General features: G+C 38.3%; 1 protein-coding gene and 1 pseudogene across 1 annotated transcript; one reads left to right on the forward strand and one right to left on the reverse strand.

The window, feature by feature from the left end:
• Positions 1 to 227: 227 nt before the first annotated feature.
• LOC103844395 (tRNA N(3)-methylcytidine methyltransferase METTL6) lies at positions 228 to 2,920 on the forward strand. Its single transcript, XM_009121188.3, has 7 exons — positions 228 to 1,307; positions 1,456 to 1,565; positions 1,649 to 1,842; positions 1,923 to 1,984; positions 2,078 to 2,180; positions 2,260 to 2,402; positions 2,569 to 2,920. Exons 1-7 carry the CDS (start codon positions 1,104 to 1,106, stop codon positions 2,671 to 2,673), a joined length of 921 nt encoding a protein of 306 aa, XP_009119436.1. The 5' UTR covers positions 228 to 1,103; the 3' UTR covers positions 2,674 to 2,920.
• LOC103844384 lies at positions 2,800 to 3,937 on the reverse strand (annotated as a pseudogene).
• Between the last annotated feature and the right edge of the window lie 17,280 nt (positions 3,938 to 21,217).

The following is a 21,217-nucleotide window of genomic DNA, read 5'->3' on the forward strand; positions in this document are numbered from 1 at the left end:
CTTTTTGAAACTGTTTTCAAAACTTTTATTTTTTATTTTAGTATTTATTTTTTATAAAATTTTAAACCCTAATTCTAAAGCCCCACCCCTTAACTCTAAACCTTAAAATTTGGATTAATTAACCCAATAGGTATAAATATATATTTACCTCTTTAATGAAACTTATTTTTGTGACTTTGAACCTTGAATGCTACTTTGGGAACAAAAACTTGGTGCTATCGTAGTCTTTTTCTCTTGTTTATATCGTTTGACGATTTTGTGTTGTTCTTCAAACCAATATCGAAGCTGATCTTCTTGTTTATCTTCTGTCTCCGATTTGGTTTGAGATAATAAAGTCCGATCCAGAGACCGGAGTAACCCTCTATATGTTCTTCATTCAAAAGTCCGACAACTATACCCTATCTTTTCTTTGTTATCATCTTGGCTGGATTGCTTCATTGATTATAAATCTCCATGCTTTATGGTTAATATTCTGGGCTTGCTTGGCATGAAGTGTTTCGTTGACTGTAAATCGAGATGATGGGAGATTCTTGGAGGAGATGAGATTAGACTAAGAAGAGTTGGGGTCTTGTAATGGATGTCTCAACAACTGGTTTACATCTCTTTCTTTCAAGCTCTCTGGAATTAATTGAAGATGAAGACCGGAGAACCTGGTCATATGTTTCGGTGGTTGTTATAAGGGTATTTCAGAAGTATTTTGAAGTCTGTAGGTGATGAAAAATTGGAAGCGTTGAAGCTTGGAACGGCAGAAAGGCAGAGCTGAGTTCGCCGGCGAACGGCGAGCTGAGGTGTCCGTGGAAAGCGCTAGACCAGTTTCCATTAGCTGTCTCGTGGTCATGTATTGTTCGGTGGATAAACAGGTGGACAGTTCACGTTCATAGTTTCCTTACCGACTAAGCTTAATGTAATTGGGCCTTTGTAGACTTTATTGCCTCTGTATGTAGCGTAGTCCATTGGGTTTAATGAAATTAAATATGTTCACGAAAAGAAATAAAAAAGCCTGAATTTGGCCAATTGGTCCAAAATAGATTAATGTCGAGCCTAATTTGACTCTTCAGCGTAGGGTTCAGTTTCGGCGAAAGAGAGCAAAACGTTGCTCGAGGATGGAGAAAGGAGGGGAAGCAGGAGAGTATCATTCAAAGGATTTCGAATGGGAGTTTGTGAAGAATTTGGTCGAGAATGATCCTTCTCTCTCCCACCATCTACAAGAACCACATCTAGTAGATTCCTCCTCCTCCTTCTCCTCTTCTGTTTCGAAGCCATGGCAAGATTTCCACTCCCGTCACTCCTCTGGAAAGTTCTTCAAGGTCTTCCCATTCCCAAACCCCTTTTTTTTAAATAAATAATTTGACGATGCTATTCATATTAGTGTATATAATTTGGATCCTATCAATTGGTCTTAGATTTTTGGCAGAATGATTTATTCGACTTCTCGACTCATCTAAATGCATGTAGGAAAGAAGGTATCTGTTGAAGGAATTTCCTGAGTTAGTTTTATGTGGCGAAAACACTAAACTCTTGGAAGTCGGTTGCGGTAATGGGAGTACTGTCCTTCCAGTTTTACGGTATAGTGATTTATGTTGTTCTTAAGTTATGAGCTACTTCCTTAACCAGTTCCCTGCTTATCTTTGCGTCTTATTGTGTGCAGTGGAAGCAAGAACATTACCGTATACGCTTGCGATTGTAGCAGTGAGGCCCTCGTTAGGACTAAAGAGAACATTAATCGCGCTATTGCTACAGTTGATAACTTCCATTCTTTCACTTGTGACTTTTCAACGTCTGCATTCCCAAATTGGTTGGCGTGTCATCATTGTCGACACAACAAACATTGCCACCATTCAGGTTTCAGTCCCTTCAGATAAGATACACTTTGATCTCTCATCTGCTAATCTTTTACGTTTTATGCTTTTTTCATTAAATAGGGGAGAGTGATGATACTTCTTTGAATGAGCATTGCATCGGTGGAGTGGATTTTGTCACTCTGGTATGTTAACATCATTTCTGCACTGGATCTAGATTTGTGTCTCATTTACTGATTCTTAGGCTCATTGTAACTCGGCTTGTTATGCTCTGTCAGATTTTCACATTGTCGGCAGTGCCTAAAGAAAGGATGCCGAGAGCTATCAAAGAATGCTTTGCTGTGCTGAAACCTGGTGGTCTGCTCTTGTTCAGAGATTACGGTAATTCTTTACTCACCATTTAAGAGTTCACATATGCTATACAAATAAGGAGAAACTAACACTTGGAAGTAAAATTCAGGCTTATATGACATGACTATGCTGCGGTTTGAGCCAGAGAAATGTATTGGGTTTAGGGAATACGTGCGGTCAGATGGAACCCTTTCCTATTTCTTTTGTCTCGACACTGTTAAAAGACTATTTACAGATGCCGGATTCATCGAGGTAATCCTTCTTCTTTTGCGACTAATGCATTGCTTTTCAGATATTCTACAATTTACATGGTGTTTCTATCAGGCAGTCCTCTGTATTAATGGCTTAAAATTATGGATAGGGACAAAAACATTTGAATGGATCACATGTCTTATTAATGTTTCTATCTTGAGTGCAGGTCGAGCTTGAAAATTGTTGTGTCAAAGCAGTAAACCGGAGAAAGAATAAGAATATGTACAGAATTTGGGTTCATGGGAAGTTCCAAAAGCCATTTCTAAAATAAAAAATGAAAGGCAAGTGCTGGTCCAGTGCCAAATGGCTTAAAAGTTTATTTATTTTTTAACATGTCAAACTCTATTGCAGCATTTTCGTACTTGGTGTTTCTCCAAATCTTTTCTAGCTCTGTTCCTTTTTTTTTTCTGTTTTATTGTATTTTTTGGTCAACTTGTCATGGTTTTTAGTTTTCATTGTTATAGTTTTAGGGAAAATTGTTTTTTTTTAGGCCAAAAAATTGAAAACTATGTCACATTAGACTGATCTCGTAAATTTTATATAAATAATTATTTTCAAAATGACAATAATATTTTTAAAATTTCAATTATAAATTCGAAAGTACAATTAAAAAACAATTGTTGAATATTAAAATATAATCAATAATTTAAGTAATCTACTAATAATAGCAATTCTAATTAATTTCAAAGATTGTGAATCTAACTTATGTTGAAAGGTTGTGTTTTTTCTAAAAGATGTCAAGAAGGGTTGTTGTATCTTTTCAAAAAGTTTAATGTTGGAATGTTGTGTCTTTTCTAAAAATTCATATATGTATCTTTTAAAAAATGAAAAATTGTGATTATTCTTATAAGTATCTTTTCAAATTAACTACTTTTAAATTGGAAGAATGTGACTTTTCAAATTGAAGAATTTAGACTATTTAAATAGATTTTTAAAATTTATAAATAGTCTTTGCATTTTTCAAAATAAAATTTTCACTAATCAAGCGAATAATAAAATGGTGGAAAAAAAATTCTAAGCAGTTAACTAGTTACAAATTTTTAGAAGATATTCAAATGAAACGTTATAAATAAAAAAATAATAGAAAGAGTTTTACTTGTTTTTTTTTTTTAACGTTGGAAGAGTTTTATTTCTTTGGATAGCTAAAAATCCAAAACGAAATCATTAGTCTCAATTTTCTTATGCTAGATGAAAAAGTTTGTCTTCATACATACAAACTTGTTTATATCCGTTTCATGTTATTGTTGTGTCCATCTTGTCATTGTCGCTATTGTAAAACAAAACAAAACAAACCCATGAATAATAATATCCCAATTTAGTTTATAAGAATGTTAATGTTACAAAACGTGACGACGATCGCAAGAAGAACACAAATACCTACTCTTGATCTTGAAACAGAGAGAAACAAAACAAAACATCTATTTTCTAACGACATAAAACATTTGCACTTTACCTCCACAATAAGGACACTACCCAGGTACTTGTTGTCTCCCTAACTATGTCTCTTCATCATCACATAAACACACCTGACACATCTAAATTGGATTTAGAAACTCTGGCCTATACAACAGCAGTTTCTTCAAATATATTTTTGGGTTTCTTTTTATTTTACTATACTATCAACGCGTCTTTGTTTTTCAAATATGGAAGTTTTATAGTTATATTGAGACACGTGTTATTCTACCATACTTACCAAATAAAAAGAGCAAGAGATCATGCGACGTGATCATTTGTATATATGACACAAAGCGCTTTGAATACTAGTTAAAATAAAAAAAACATTAAAAATTTCCAAATTAAAAAAATGCGTCTAAGAATGCGTCTCTCCCTCCTAAAGTGACTTCGTCTGTGTCTCATTGTGGCGACGAAAATACCGGCTAAAATCGAAGGATACTCCGGCGCCGATCTCTTCTTCTCGACTCCACTCCGGCGTGGGGTCAAGTGTACCTGGGAAAGAAGAGATTCGCACAGGCAAAGAGAGGGCTTCTTCTGCTGTTGCAATTGGGAAGTCTATGGGACAAGAGGAATTCATGGGAAGGGAGGATTTCAGTAACCGCTTTGTTAAGCGAGTTTGTGAAACATTCTAAGTCTATAAAAATGGTTTCTGCGAACGCTTTTAAGCGAGTTTGCAAAACTCTTTCTCAAGAATTATATCGATATGATTTGGTTCAAACACCAAAAATGAACATCGATTTTAGACTATTATTTTCTTTTAAATAATATGTTATTTATTGAATGAAGTACTAATCCGTTTTTATGTTTTCTCTACAGAAAAATGACAAACGATAACAACACACCCCCATTGTCACCACCGATGTCACAACAACTCCACTCAACGTTGCAGCCACTGATGCAACAGTGACAACCGCTGGAAACATCACAGCATCAACCACTGCAGCAACAACAAGCACTATCCTCCATGCGGGAAATGCTGCTGATGAAACCACTCGCCGTAGCCTATTCGGTGCTGGTCTTTATCAGACGGATTTAGTTTCAGCAACTGCAAGTGGTCCGGTGGCAGTTCAAACTCCTCCGGCTGTCCCTAGTGTGTTCACTCAAGGAGTGATGCCAGACAAGTTTGATGGCAAAGGCTTCAAAACGTGGTAGAAGAAGATGATGTTCTTCCTGACAAAGATGAAGCTGGACAAGTTCATCCAGGAGGAGAAGCCCCTTATGCCTTACGAGATTGATGATGTTCACAGCCTCGCAACTGTTGACATATAGGTGCATTCTGACTTCATCTGCAAAGGTTACATTTTGGATCGTCTCATTGACCCATTGTACCGTATCTACTGTGAGATTCCCACGGTGAAAGAGCTATGGAGATCACTGGACAAGAAGTACAAAGGTGATGACGCTGGCTGCCCGAAGTATGTGGTCTCAAAATTCCACGACTTCAAAATGGTGGATTCAAAACCCATCATGGATCAAAAGGAAGCGCTTCAACTCATTTGCCATGAAATCGCTGTTGAAGGGATGTCCATCTGCGAGACATTCACAACTCTCAGCTTCATTGAAAAGCTTCCTCCAAGCTATGCAGATTTCAAGAACTACTTGAAGCACAAGAAGAAGAAGATTGGGCTCGAGGAGCTCATCACGAGGGTTCAGATGGAATCCAGAAACCAAACTGCTGACAAGGTCACTGCTAAGAAGCACAGTGTCAACATGGCTAAGCACAAAGGCAAAGGAAAGGCTCCATTCTCCTGCCAAGCCTTCCAAAACGGCTGCAGCCTTAAAGGCTTCTGGAAAAAACTTCAAGAACAAAGGTATTGGAATCAATGCGAATGTGGACAAGTTCAAGGAGAAATGTCATTACTGCCACAAAGTGGGTCACAAGATTGTTGAGTGTCGCAATAAGATCAAGGATGAGAAGGCTCATGCAAATCTCACTAAGGAGGATCTCGTTGCTATAATGACTGAAGCCAACGTGGTTGAAAGCAACAACCCCAATGAATGGTGGTATGACACTGGTGCAACCACCCACATTTGCACCGATAGGGCGATGTTCAACACCTATCAGAAAAGCGAGACTCATGAGAAGCTCAGGATGGGAAACACTGCAGTCTCCAAGATTGAAGGACGCGTCAATGTGATTTTGAAGATGACATCTGGACGTGAGGTCACTCTGACGAATGTGAAGCATGTGCCTGACATGAGGAAGAACCTGGTCTCGGGAACCTTGCTCAACAAGAATGGATTCGCCACAAGTTTTGAGGCGGACAAGCTCGTGATTAGAAAGAATGAGATGTATTTGGGAAGAGGGTATGTTAAGGGTGGACTTGTCAAGTTGAATGTAATAACAGTCCCTCCGAAAGTTGTAGCTCCAAAAGTTTCAATGAATAAGAAAGAGCTAGTTACTTATTTGGTTGAGTCTTTTAATATATGGCATGAAAAATTAGGCCATGTAAACTACAAATCTATACAAAGATTAATGAATTTAAATCTAATTCATAAATGAAAAACAAGTAAACAAAAATGTGAAGTATGCGTACAGGCCAAGCTCACAAAAACGCCATCACCTCGTGTTGAAAGAACTAATAAACCTCTAGATTTAATTCACACCGGTTTATGTGATTTAAAATACATACAAACTAAAGGTGATAAAACGTACTTTGTGACCTTCATAGATGACTGCACAAAATATTGCTATGTATATTTATTACATAGCAAAGACGAAACTTTAGAAAAATTTAAAGAATTTAAACTCGAGGTCAAAAATCAACTTAAAACAACTATTAAAGTAGTTAGAAGCGACAGAGGAGGCGAGTATGATGGTCCATTCAATGCATTATGTAAAGAACATGGTATAATCCATCAAACTACAGCTCCTTACTCACCAGAATCTAATGGAGTTGCTGAACGCAAAAATCAAACTCTAAAAGAGATGATGAATGCAATGTTGCAGGAATCTGGGTTACTCCAGAACATGTGGGGGGGAAGCGTTGCTTACCACTAATTATATCCTCAACAAAATTCCACACAAAGTAACTGGCAAAACTCCATATGAATTATGGAAAGGTAATTTACCTTCGTATAAATACCTCAAAGTGTGGGGGTGCTTGGCAAAAGTTGCGGTACCACCACCAAAAAAGGTCACTATTGGACCTAAGACAGTGGATTGCATCTTCATCTGATATGCACATAACAGTAATGCTTATCGATTTTTGGTACATAAATCTGAAATATCAGACATTCATGAAAATACAGTCATGGAATCAAGAAATGTATCTTTCTTCGAAAATATTTTTCCATATAAAGAAAATCAAGGTTCAAAACGAACTCGAGAAGAAAGAGACAATGACAAAAACTCAGAAACTGAGACAAACGTCGAGATTTCTAGAATTGATATTTCAAAAAATGAAGAAAAAGATGAACCTCGAAAGAGCAAAAGAGCTCGGAAGGAAAAATCTTTTGGAGAAGATTTCCTAATGGCATTTTTAGTAGAAAATATTTCAAAAACTTTGGCAGAAGCAATGACTTCACCAAAAGCTCCATTTTGGAACAAAGCTGTCAAGAGTGAATTTGATTCGATCATGCAAAATTATACTTATTACATAACAGATTTACCACCTGGCTGCAAAGCATTAGGGAATAAATGGATAATGACATGAAAACCTGGTGGAAAATACAAGTCTTGGCTTGTAGTTCAAGGATTCCGACAAAAGGAAGGCATTGACTATTTTGATATATATTATCCAGTGACGAGAATAACATCAATAAGACTGATGATAGCAATCGCAGCCTTAATAGACTTAGAAATCCATCAAATGGATGTAAAAACTGCTTTTCTAAATGGTGATTTAGAAGAAGAAATTTACATGAAACAATCTGAAGGTTTTGTCATTCCCGGAGAGAAAGACAAAGTATGTCGACTTGTAAAGTCACTTTATGGACTTAAACAAGCTCCTAAACAATGACACGAAAAATTTGACAATACAATGATGTCAAATGGTTTCAAAATAAATTAATGTGACAAATGCATATACTACAAAACAGCCAAAAATGCGTATGTTTTACTATGTCTATATGTAGATGATATGCTCATTATTGGAAGCAATAAAGACATTATCAATCAAACAAAGAACATGTTCAAAGGGACATTTGAGATGAAAGACTTGGGATTAGTAGATGTAATTCTCGAGGTTAAAGTCACAAGAAATTCAAACGAAATTATCTTAATCCAATCTCATTATGCTCAAACAATATTAGAGAGATTTTAAAATTACTCTAATAGTACGGCGAAAACTCCGTTAGATCCCCAAATGCACTTGACAAAGAATTCAGGTGAAGCAGTTTCACAAAACGAGTATGCACATGTGATCGGAAGTCTCATGTACTTGACCAATTGTACTAGACCAGATTTGGCGCATGCAGTAAACGTACTTAGTCGATATACAAGTAATCCAGGTCATACACACTGGAAAGCTATAACGAGGGTACTCAATTACTTGCGCTACACCAAAGATTTTGGGCTTCACAATGGTAAAGAACCAGCAGTTTTAGAAGGATACAGTGATGCTAACTGGATATCAGACTCGAAAAACTCAAAATCTACGAGTGGATATGTATTTAAACTAGGAGGAGCAGCAATATCATGGAAATCTACCAAACAAACAGTGTTAGCCAGATCAACCATGAAATCTGAGCTCATAGCCTTAGACAAAGCAGCAGAAGAAGATGAATGGCTTAGAAATTTTTTGGAAGATATTCCTATGTGGGAGAAACCTGTGCCAGCTATACGCATACATTGTGATAGTCAATCAGCTATAGCTCGGACTCAGAATAATCTCTACAATGGTAAATCTCGTCACATCAGAAGACGACATTAAACCATTAGACAACTTATCTCAACTGGTGTAATCACAATAGACCACATCAAATCGGCTGACAACCTAACGGATCCATTTACTAAAGGTTTGTCACGAGATGTCGTTGCTAAATCATCAAAAGGAATGGGTTTAAAGCCTATAACGAATGAGGATGCTTGATTGCAACCCTACCTATCATGACTGGAGATCCCAAGACGTAGGTTCAAAGGAAAAACAAAATCAAGCAGAATCTAACCAAACACTTGAGACAAAGTAGTCTCTTCCCAGCTCCTAAGATGATAAAAGTGCTAACAATGTGTGAAGGATAATCATAAGCTTTTAATGATTCCATAGCTTCTAAGCGGAATATTACTCAATACTTTCCATGGTTAATCACCTAATGAGTGTGAAATGGGGCCGTTTCTAGGAGAATTAATGCAAGGCTATATTCTCTAAGTTCACTCATGAAAACCAGGAATAGTTCAGGGCCACAATGAACATAATAGAGAACTAAGTTCTACGAGAAAATGAAGCTGCGTTATGCATGTTGTCTCGGTTTACATAAAACACCGGTTGGTTTAAGACATCATGTTCACCTTCTGGTAAAGTAAACCCGGCAAATACTAACTATGAGTGGTTCAAAGCTTAAAAATGCCACCAACTCAAACACAGTGAAGTTTTCGCAAACACTCTCGATAAATCTGTCTAGTCTAGTCAGGATTAGAATAAGTTTATTTTCTTTTAGTGTTTATCGAGTCTGCATTTAGTCTGCATATGTTTAGAGTAATTTCTATTCATGTGGGGATTGTTGGAACAATAAATGCTATTGGGCTTTATTATATTGTGAATAACAAATGACATGGGTCTCAGCCCAAAAGAAATGTCATTTAAATGAAAATGGCTATGGGGAAGAGTCCCACATCGGCCAGGAGAAGAGAGATAGAGAAGTATAAATATGCCCTTGTGTTATGAGGTTGTAAAAGGCTGCAGAGGAGAGGATGGCTCCCCACACGCGCACCACGGCCGCCATTCGGCCGGCTCGGCTCGGCTCGGCTCGGCGTGGACGTAGGCTTGGGTCTTGGTGGAGGGCCCCCGGCCCAATATGATTCATTTTGGACCAGTTTAGGTTAACAATTTGTTGGGCCAAACCAAGTTTTTTTGTGTTTTGTTTTTTTCCTTTTTTTGAAATTCGAAAAACGAGTATACATTAAAAAATTTGAAGTAAATCTTATCCGGATTTTTCGCCCAACGATCTCTCCCTCTCTCTGCATGTCGAGCAACTTTCCGAGCCTGTCGCCTCGTGCGCACGTGCCTTCGTTTTCGGAACCAACAGAGCTCTTGTTTCCCTTTATAAACCGAGCGAATGTCTTCCTCATTTCTCAACTTTTTCACTTCAAACCAACAGCGAAAATCCCTTAGCGTAAGTCGTAAATACGAGAGTGTTTCGTAGAGTTTATAGTTCGATAGGGCGATCAAGAGTGAAGCGTGATTCGTCTGCCATGGTTGTATCATAGGACTCTATATTCGTGCAGTCCCATCTCACTAACGGAGCGAATATTTTGAATTAAGGAAATATATCATATCTCGACTCCATATCTCTTAGCGAATACGATTTCTTATCGTTCTTGTATTCGTTTTTACATTCGTCTAATTTCCTTAACATCGCTTTTATTTTTTACCGGCTTCTACAGAGCATACACACGTTGTTCTTCTTAGTGTGCAACTTCTGGTTACACAAACCAACCTTGTCCTTGACTTCTTGTTGTCCACATTGGCTTTGCTTCTTTTCTTCTTCCTCCGTCTCTTGTGCTTCAAGTTTCCTTCTTCTTTTATTTTGCACTTCAAGCTTTCTTCTTTTTCTTCTTCTTCCATGTATCTTGTACTTATTTATTCTTCTTTTCTAGGATTCAATGCACGTGTTCAATTTCAACAAAACAACACCTTTCAATTATTCCAAGTCAAGAACGAGGTACAGAAAAATTAGAGATCCATTTTATTGATCAACAAATGCTAACGGGTTTTAATACGTCTTTATACCAGAAGAAAGCAAGAACAAAAACCGGTCTTTTTCATGTTCTTTTCGAACCTGTAGTATGGACAGCTGAAAGACAAAGATAGATACACTATTATACAAAAGTCTCTTGCGTTATTATCATCATGATGTTTGGAGAAATAAATTCGATGGCTTTTAGAATGAAAAATGATATGAAAAGAGAAAATAAACTCACCAAACTGATTCAATGCAGAGATGATAAGATTTCTTTTGTTTTGTATTCATGGGTTATATGGTTTTGGTTAAGTTAACGTGATTTTAGAAACACACTTTTGGTGAGTGTTGATCTTTAGTATTGTTTTTTTTGTGACTGCTAATCACCATATTTCATTAAACTGGTTCGAAAAGGTTAGTTTGAGCTAACTCCGGTGGAACCAAAATGTTTACATGGGAGGAAATAGAACCTTTCGCGCGAGCTCCTTTGGCAAGGAGATCAGCACGGGAGTTTAATTCTCGAGGAATAAAAGAAATTGAAAAGAAATTAAACAAAGACCAGAGGCGGGAGAATTCATCCCATTCCGAAGCCAAAGATGGCCAGAATTCTTCTTCTTCGATCAGCTTAACCATTTGCAGGCAATCTGATTCGAAATGCATTTTGTTGTAACTCATATGGAGCGTGTAACTCATTGCCCACAGCAAGGTTCGGAACTCCGCGTGAAGTGGGGAGGGGACTTGCCTGCTCCCAAGGGAACCCGTAAAAGTGCTCCCATCTTCCATCTCCAATATGAGACCACCACCAAAAGTAGATTGATTGATTGCCCATGATGCATCCACTTGACATCTTGGTTTATGCAACCTATTTATCTCCTCTTGTTCCATCGACTGTGGCCTCTCTCTCTCCTTTGCGACTTTTGTAACTTCTTGTGCAACTAACCATTCATCTCCTTCCTGTGTCGCCTTGTGAAGGGAATCCAGTGGCGATATCTCAACACCATTGAACAGCTTATCGTTCCTTGCTTTCCATACATACCACATGATCCAGGGGAACTTCGCTAACCGTTGTTTCGAGACACCCCTTTCCAGAACTCGGGACAGAAGGAAGTCAAAATTTTCATATATTGATTCACTCGGGAAACGTCCCGGACCTGATGGGATGTCTGACAAAGCCCATGTCTGGAGGGCTGGGGGACATTGAAAGAGTAGGTGGTTAATAGATTCATCATCCCCTCCACATCTAGGACATGATCGATCATTACCACAGTGTCGGTCCGATAATCTACTACAAACTGCCACACATCCTGTTAGACATTGCCACAAGAAATGTTTGATCTTCCTTGGCGCTTTCAAACTCCACACCTTAGTTAGTAAGGGATTTATGTTTGGTTCGAGGATCTGCTTCTCGGCACTCTCCTCCTGGGTCAGAGACGGGAGCTCGTACCCTGATTTCACAGTGTATAACCCGGAATTTGTGTGAGTCCAGCAGTAGCCATCAGGTTTGATACGATGACTAGGTTTGATATTCAGTATCAGATTCACATCCTCAGGTGAGAAAATATTCCGGATCAAATCCATTCTCCATTCTCCCGTATTGTGGTCTATAATATGGTTGACATACAGTTTAGGATCCCTCCACGTACCGTTGTCCTGAGCTAGCCTAGGCGTCTGTGACGGTATCCAATGATCAAACCACACGCGGGTGTTAAACCCCGATCCGATCGTACGTCGCAGGCCCTTCTTTAAGAGATCCCTGGCCGCGAGCATGCTTCTCCATCCGTACGAGGGAGCATTTGAGCTACTGATCTCCAGAGGATCCGTATATCTAAAATATCTTCCCTTGAGGACTCTGGCCAGAAGTGACTCCGGATGATGGAGGAGTCGCCATAGTTGCTTCGCAAGTAATGCGAGATTGAAGTTCTTTAAGTCTCTGAAACCAAGGCCACCCTTATCAGCTGGTTTACATAGTTTGTCCCAGGCCATCCAATGCAAACCCCTATTATTTTGCTTCGTACTCCACCAGAATTTAGCTATTGCGCTTTTTAATTTATTCAGAATATCTTGAGGCAGAAGAAAACACGACATGACGTAGGTTGGCAATGCTTGTGCTACCGATTTTATGAGAATTTCCTTCCCTCCCTTTGATAAGAACTTGGCTGTCCAGGAATTGATTCTGATGTTTAGCCTGTCTCGTATGAAGGCGAACACCTGTCTTTTTGATCCACATATTTTTTCCGGCAGACCTAGATAAGTCCCCATCCCTCCTTCCTTTTGTATTCCCACCGCTGCTTTGATCGCTTGTTTCACTTCCACTGAGACTTTACTTTTAAAGAGAATAGAGGATTTTGAGGTATTTAGTTGCTGTCCGGACGCCATTCCATAATTGTTAATGATCTTCATTAACTCAGCACATTGCTGGACATCTGCTTTGCAGAAAAATAAGCTATCATCAGCGAAAAGGAGATGAAACACTGCCGGGCTGGCTTGGGCAATGTTTAGACCAGTGAGTCTTCCCTCATCCTCTGCTCCTTTAATCTCAGAAATAAGTGCTTCTGTTAATATGATAAAAAGAAATGGGGATAAAGGGTCTCCCTGGCGCAGTCCTCGTGTGGGTTTTATGTTGCCCTTTGCCTCGCCGTTTAGTAAGACCTGGTACGATACTGACGAAATACACCATTTGATCCAGGTGACCCATTTCGCTGCAAATCCCATCTTTAACATCAATGCTTTGAGAAAGTTCCATTCCACGCGATCATAGGCCTTACTCATGTCTGTCTTGATAGCCACAAACTTTAATTTACAAATCGGATTAGTTCTCAACGCATAGAAGATTTCTTGAGCTACCAAGATATTATCTGAAATAAGTCTTCTAGCCACAAAGGCCGACTGCGTCTCCGATTTAAGCTTCGGGAGGAATTTCTTTAGCCGTTTACACATTATCTTTGAGATGATCTTATAGCTAACACTGCATAAGCTTATCGGTCGGAATTCCGTCATATCTTTAGGGCGATCCATCTTAGGAATCAGACATATGTTGGTCTGGTTTAAGTGAGGATCGAAAGAATCCGAGTTAAAGAAATCTTTAACTGTGTGAATCACATTGTCCGCAATTATCTCCCCAAACGCTTGATAGAAAGTGCCCGTTAGACCATCTGGTCCCGGAGCTTTCTCTAGGTTGATTTCTCCTATCGCTTTCAAAATTTCAGAGTCAAGCACCGGTCGTGTGAGAGATGTATTAATATCAGGCGTGACTTGCGCGGTAATATACCGGAGTGCTTCCTCAGGATTTCCTGGAGAAGATGTGGTAAAAAGATTCTGAAAAAAGGTTGTCGCCACACGTTCTATACCTTCTTTGTCCTCCACCCATCCTCCAGAAGAATTCCGGAGTTTGATTATGCGGTTTCTTCCTCGTCTCTGCTTTGTGACTGCATGAAAAAACTTTGTGTTACGATTTCCTTCCTTCAGCCACAGAACACGGCTTTTTTTGTTTCCAATATAACTCTTCCTCTCTGAAAGCTGCGCACAGGTTCCATTTTAAGTTCAAGATCTCTTCACTGCTGACACCGTCCTCCTCTTGTGCCTGCTCGAGTAGGACTTTAATGTCTTCAATCTTTTTTGCAGAGTTTGTTGGGTTGTTTTTTTTCCATTTCGAGATGGCTCTTCTAACAGTACTTATTTTGAAATGAAGTTCATTAGAGTTCCGGCAGGAAGAGATCCCCCATCCGTCCTTTATGGCTTCCTCCAGGCCGTCTCTCCCCAACCATCTTTTATCAAACTTGAAACTGCGTTGAACTTGAACATCCCGCGATTGTATCCTGGCTAGGACTGGCCGATGGTCTGAGCCCCACAACTTGAGGTACTCCACATTTGTGTGGGAAAAGAGGTGGTGCCATTCTTCATTACCTATAGCCCGATCTAATCTACACTGGACTTTTCCGGAGCTTCTAAAACCAACCCACGACATCGGGTTACCCTTATAGGGAAAGTCGATCATATCACAATTGGCAAGCATTGTTCTAAAGGGGATGAAAGATGTCTCCTGTCGTTTCCGAACTCCCTTCTTCTCCACATTACTATTTATCTCATTGAAATCCCCTATCATAAACCATGCTTCAGTTCTCCCTAAACTCATACGGGGTAAGGCGTTCCCATACATATTCACGGCACTCAATGACCGGATCACCATAGACAAAAGTCAAACAGGTTTTGCGTCCTTCAATTGACGCCTTTATATCTATCATCCGCTTATCCGAATATATTATCTTAACATCAAGCGAATCCATGTAAAAAAGAGCTAGTCCACCACTACGACCTTCCGGTTCGACAGTGAACAATTTATTATAACCAAAAGAATGCTGAAAGTCTTGCATAAAAGAAAATGAATTTTTTGTTTCTTATAATAAAAGAAAAAAAGGTGCAAAAAAACGGTGCAACTCTCGCAAGTGTTGCTTCGTCAAGTAGGCTCCCGCCCCTTGACAGTTCCATGAGATGATTTTCATATCTTCTTACTGGGTGGTTTCTGGGACACCACCGAACTTGAAAGAGATAGAGATTTCTTACTAACAGCAGAAGGAAACACCTCAGTACGAGGGACTTTTTGAGAAAAGGATCTCGAGGCTATACCCGTTCCTTTGGTTTTCTTTGGGGAGGAACGGCCCCTGTGTGCCAATAACTTCCTTGAGGCACGCGCACCCTTTACCTCAGAATTTGTAGCTAGCTTCTTCTTCAGAGGTCCCCTAGTGGGCTCCAGTCCTTCTGAGGAAAGTTCCAAACGATTCTGGTAATGGCCTCCTCTGTTCTCAGTTGTCTTATTTGGAACATGAACCATCTCCACATCAGTTTGTTCATGGTTCTTAGCTCCCCGCTCCTCAGTAAAGTCTTCCTGGATATTCATAGGAGACAGTTGTGATATTGCATCAATCTTCTCAGCATTGAATCCCGGTTCATCAACCAAGAAATCATCATTCTCCATCATATTCTCATCCATCATAACACCATCAAATTCAGATACCATCTTGTCCACTTCAGCTTCCTCTTCTTCAGTCATGGGGAACAGATTAGCTTGTTCTTCCGTTAACATCCCATCTTCTCCTACATCAGTAGTAACATGTGCTGTCAGATTATTACCATGTGATGGCAGAATACTAAGTGATGGCAAAAATTCCACGTTCTGTATCTCCCCTTCCTCGAGACGTCTTATCACTCTACTGTCTCTTCTTTGGTATGACCCTTGAGGATTTTGTTGGGAAGAGATTCCATCTGTTGGTTCTCTAATGATGATTGTATTTCTGCCTATAAGGATAGCAGAACTTGCTGCGGCTTTATCCTTGGACAGAGGAGTTCTGTCAGCTGCAGTCATGATTCCCTTGCCCTTCAGTCTTCTGCGTTTCTCCTCCTCCGTCTCATTCTTGTGTAACACTAGATGTCCACTCCTGGGATTCTCTCTCGAAACCATAGCTCCTGGTTGTTCTGAGATGGTTCTTTGAGAATCTGCTCTATCTTGTTCCACACGTCTTGGCGTCTGATTCTCATATGACGTAGCCCTAGGCAAGTATGCCCGATCATCTCTAGCATTTTGAGAGCGATTGATGTTTGGGGTCTGAGACTCTCTTGGGCGCCATTCCTGCATTCTTGAATCCTTAAAACTCCTGGTTCTTTTGGAACTACGACCCCCTTCCGCATTCTCATGGTATTGATCTTTTACCCCATATTTTCTGCCTGGGTAAAGATAGTCTGAATTCGAGACATTCCCTCGTGTACGATGCAGCGGTGCTTGTCTCTCAAGACGGTTCCAAACTGCTTGACGGGGGGGGGGGGGGGGGGGGGGGAGTCTCTAGGAGATCTGGGCTTGTTTCTCCCAGTAGCGTTGTCACCGGATCGTTGAGGGCTTCCATATTTTCTATGCTCTACTCCCCGTTTTCTGCTTTGATCTACCTCGTATCCCTGAGAATCTTTGAAACGGCCATAGCTCTTATGCCTCCCATGGAAAGCATCATAGTGAAGCTTACGGGGAGGTGACTTCCTTGAGAGTTCCAGTGTAGGGGATCGTGGTCGTTTACCATTCGAACTACGATCATAGTCAGCTCCGGGAGGTAGGAGCTGTCGCTGAGAGCCATGATTATTTGCAGTAAGGCGTTGGAGACGTTTGTGCTCTCTCTGCTCCTCTGTTAACTCTGGGCAGCTGTTCTCATCATGAGAAATCATCTTACAAGTAAAGCAGTATCTGTGTAGGCCCACATAGAGGAAATTAACCCTCCCCGTATCTCCGTTCGGGAAACCCACCGTTCTCTCAAACTGGAGGGGCTTGTCAATATTGACAGAGATTTGAATACGAGCGCTCTTTGCATAAACAGCCAACTTAGTTCCTAGAGCCTTTGCTATCTCGTTAAAAGTTCCGTCATTCCAAAAATGTACCGGTACTCCAGTCACTTGCACCCAAAAGGGGATAGTGTTTGGGAAGTCGTCCCTCGTAAAAGGCTCCCATCTCTCAAGAGCAAAACTCCATTGATTAAAATGACATGGTCTCCTGTTAAGGACCATCTGTAGATCCTTTTCATTATCGAAATCAAACTGGAAACGTCAATTTCCCAGATTCCTTCCCCGTACCCTTCCTTCGACATTCCAAATACGCGGCCTGGGAAGTTGAGTGATTAAAGCTTCAATGCTCCTGCTACCATGGTGTAGGACTCTGCCGATGAGCGTCAGTTTAAACCGTTCCGCCATCTCCGTCATATCACAGTCCGGGATCTTGATGATCTCTTCCTCCGGCTCACGCCCTTCTCTTACAGAGGAAGAACTTCCGTCACGTCCCATCCGGCTAGTAGATTTACTCATCCTGAGAAAGAAAAACCGAAACAGATGCAAAACGCAATACTAGCACCAACCAGAGAACGTGGTCAAATCGTAGCAGTTGCTAGATAATTCAAACAGAGCAAAAGTGCTCCTAAAAGTGTATTGTAACTTGGTGAAAAGCAAACGTAGCAGAGGCTAGAGAGAAAACAGAACACAATCCACTGCAATAACAAAGAAACAAAGAGTGTAGGAGTCTCCTTTGTCCTTTATGTCGTAGAGAACTATGTTCTGACACAGGAGCCGGCGGATTGGATAGAGACAAAGATCGCCTTTTTTTCGCCAAAACCCTAGGAGCCGCCATCCAATTCGGTTTTTGTTGCTCTTTAGTATTGTAATGTTGAAATTTTGTTAAGTCTTGCAATCTGATCCTGGAACTTGTTTGCAGACATGAAGAACAAGTGGGAGAAGAGCTCTTGTATTTTCGGTTTTGAATTACTAGTGTTTTGCAATGATCTACTCTGTTGAATGGATTTTAGTTTCAGTTTTGAAACCTTTACAACTTTCATCTTTTGTTTAATGTTAAGAAACCTTTACGACTTGAATGTCTCGACGACAACAATTATCTCCTATGATCTAAAACTTTATTGAAATGATGATTTATGACTTTAAGCCCCTATGTTGTTCTCGTGATTCTTATCAACCGAGTGCCAGAGAAAAGGGCTTCACTCAAGTAATTGACATGGCCGGTGAATTGAGCTTTATTTGCCAGTGTTTTTCACTTTTTAGTGATAAGTTGTGACCAACAGGTTAACAAAATGTCTAAGAGCTTTAGAGATTTATCGAAAATACCTTAAATATTTCAAAAGATAAGTGTAAGGTAAAAAATATTTTGGCAATGAAATTTATCAGACCATAGTATTTAAAAATCTTTCTTTTTCAAGTGTGATTTGACGTCCTAAACACAATACCTTGTTTGAACATAATTTTCAAACTGAAACAATATTCTAAATCCGACCTGAATAAACGCGTACGTCTCAAATTGAGACTTTAAATACAACATCTTCGAATGAAAAAAAATGATTTTTAATTTAACTAAATTATAAAAAAGGAAAAAAACTGCTAGATTAGGCATTTGAACCCGGATAGAGGCGTTATCTGAAGATAAACCAACCACTAGGCTACTGAATCTTTCATGTTATCTTTGGTAAAAATCCTCAATTAGTAGAACCAATCGATTTTTTTTTTCATATATGGAAACGAACTATTTCCAAATATTTTCTTTCCATATTTTTTGAAACTGATTATCATTATCCGTATAATATAATAAACATGTTTGAACTCGGTTTTTACATGTTTTTAGATTTATAATAATGTGTAGATTCTGATTTCAACAATTTTTAGATTTATTGTAATGTGTAGATTCCGAATTCTGCAGATTTTAGAACGATAGGTTAAACACGAAATTTATATTCCAAATATTTTAATATTACTATTATTTAATTAGATCACGTACTCTGAACATAGTAGATACAATGAAAAAAATGGATTTTATTTTCTACTTCGTTGAATGCTAATTTTACTTTATGTAGAACAAAATCTAAACTATTAAAACAGGAGTACGAATTTAAAATAACCCTGATTTTTTCTAAAGAATTACAAGTGAATTCCACTCCTTTTTTTTACTCTTAACCAAAAATAATTTTAATAAATGAAATCACAAAATACATAATAAATATTGTTTCCATAAAAAATCGTATGTGCTACACCAGATTACATAATATTTAGCTAATATAAAAGATTGGAATCTTGCATTTCCTAAACAAATATAAAACTTAATAGCAAAAATATGTGACAAAGTTATGTTGTAGGATATGTTTTCCAAGATATTGTTTTTTTGGTCAATAGTACTTACTTTTAATATTTTGAGATGATTTTTTACCTGATTTTTATACCATGAGTTGTTTGAAATGTATATTTTACTTTAATTAAAAATGTTTAAGATTTATCAAAAGTTTTAGAAGTGTGTCTCTATTCCTTTCATTCAACCAAAGTAATAAACAGCGTGTCAACAACTTTCAATTTTTTTTATTTTCAATCCTTTTATTTTCAATCCTTTTATTTTCAATCATATGGAATTTAGAGATGAAAGAAAATGGAGACATGACAAATACAAACAAATATTTAGAAACAACATTATGATACATCTTTGTTCTATTGTTTTGATATTTATGATATTTTATTTTCAAAAAACAATTAACTGAGTAATTTAAATATGTAAACATGGCAAGAGAAATTTGGAAGTAAATTTAGAAATCTTAATCTCAGTAAAATACAAAGGCATAGATATCCTAAAAGGGAAAAACTCTAACATGTCATTGATAAATAAACATCAAAGTTTTGTTTTTGAGTTAACAAGAGGAGGACAGATCAGAAAAAAAATGAGATTGTACAACTAATATTCGACATCTATATGCAAAAATGAAAATAACATCCGCACAAGTGTGCAGGTCAAACTCTAGCATGAAATTATGATTATAACATTTTTTGAACTTATAAAAACTAACACTAAATTGATATAGATATTTCATCAGTAGATACTATTTTTAATTTTTTTTTGTTTTTAAGACTATTTATTTTAATTATTTTTGAAAATACTTAAATCTATTAGATGCAAAAATGGTACAAAATAGAAATTAACCTGATGGGACAATGTTATCATTTTTTGGCCTAAAAAAACATTTTTCCCTAGTTTTTATAGCTTTTGATGTTTTCTATCTTCATTCTGTGTAATATTCTGATAAAAACTAATAAAATTTAGCAGGAAAAAACAACTTGGTATCACAACTAGAGTTGTGCAATTCTCGTTTGTTCTTTCGTAAAATAAACTACTACTCTCGGAATCTCTAAAGCTAACCTAATTTTTTACGGATTGCCACTTAAATAATATTATTTTCTTAAAAAAATCCTTTAAAAGATCTTCATTTTTTCTTTAAAAACTGAAATTATATTATAATCAAGGAGTACATGGTGGAATGTTTTTGAAGGATGATACAAAGCTAGCAAGAACTAAAGTGGATCAAGACACAAAACTATAAAACAGTTTCTTTGTTTTATTTCTTTCTTTGCTTTCTTCTTAATAGTGTTATGAGATCATCTTACATTGGATCTCTTTATATAGGACCCTCTTAGCTTATCCTATTACAAGTATATCTAGGAATCTTATCATTATCCTAAACATATAAGTTATTCTACTTATCTTTAATGAATAACTTGTTTCCTAAGTAATCTTTCTTTGAAGCTTATCCAACATTCTCCCTTCTAAGCTTCACATCATTTTCACTTAGATCTTGTACTTTGATCAGTTCCCCCATCTCCTTGAACTTGATCCTTGCTAGTGCCTTTGTTAGTATGTCTGCATGTTGCTCTTTTCCCGGTACATGTTCCATATCAATGAGTTCTCGTTCAACATATTCTCTGATGAAGTGGAACCGCTTATGAATGTGTTTACTGCGTCGATGGAAGACTGGGTTCTTGGCGAGTGCTATAGCCGATTTGTTGTCCACACGAATCAGTGTTCTTTGAGCTCTTCTTCCTGTGATCTCACTTAGTAACTCTTGAAGCCAAATGGCCTGCTTAGCGGCTTATGTCGCTGCCATGTATTCGGCTTCACAAGAGGATAGTGCCACCACGTCATGTTTCTGCGAGCACCAAGATATTGGTGTGTCACC

Source organism: Brassica rapa, chromosome A01 (genome assembly GCF_000309985.2).
Source record: "Brassica rapa cultivar Chiifu-401-42 chromosome A01, CAAS_Brap_v3.01, whole genome shotgun sequence".
Classification (NCBI taxonomy): Eukaryota; Viridiplantae; Streptophyta; class Magnoliopsida; order Brassicales; family Brassicaceae; genus Brassica; species Brassica rapa.

What these genes read in the sequence shown, in the direction of transcription:
- LOC103844395 (XM_009121188.3), top strand. Translation starts at nt 1,104, where the DNA reads ATGGAGAAAGGAGGGGAAGCAGGAGAGTATCATTCAAAGGATTTCGAA. An exon ending in ACTGTCCTTCCAGTTTTACG is followed by an intron (nt 1,566 to 1,648) that starts GTATAGTGATTT and finishes TATTGTGTGCAG; the next exon opens with TGGAAGCAAGAACATTACCG. An exon ending in CAGATGCCGGATTCATCGAG is followed by an intron (nt 2,403 to 2,568) that starts GTAATCCTTCTT and finishes TCTTGAGTGCAG; the next exon opens with GTCGAGCTTGAAAATTGTTG.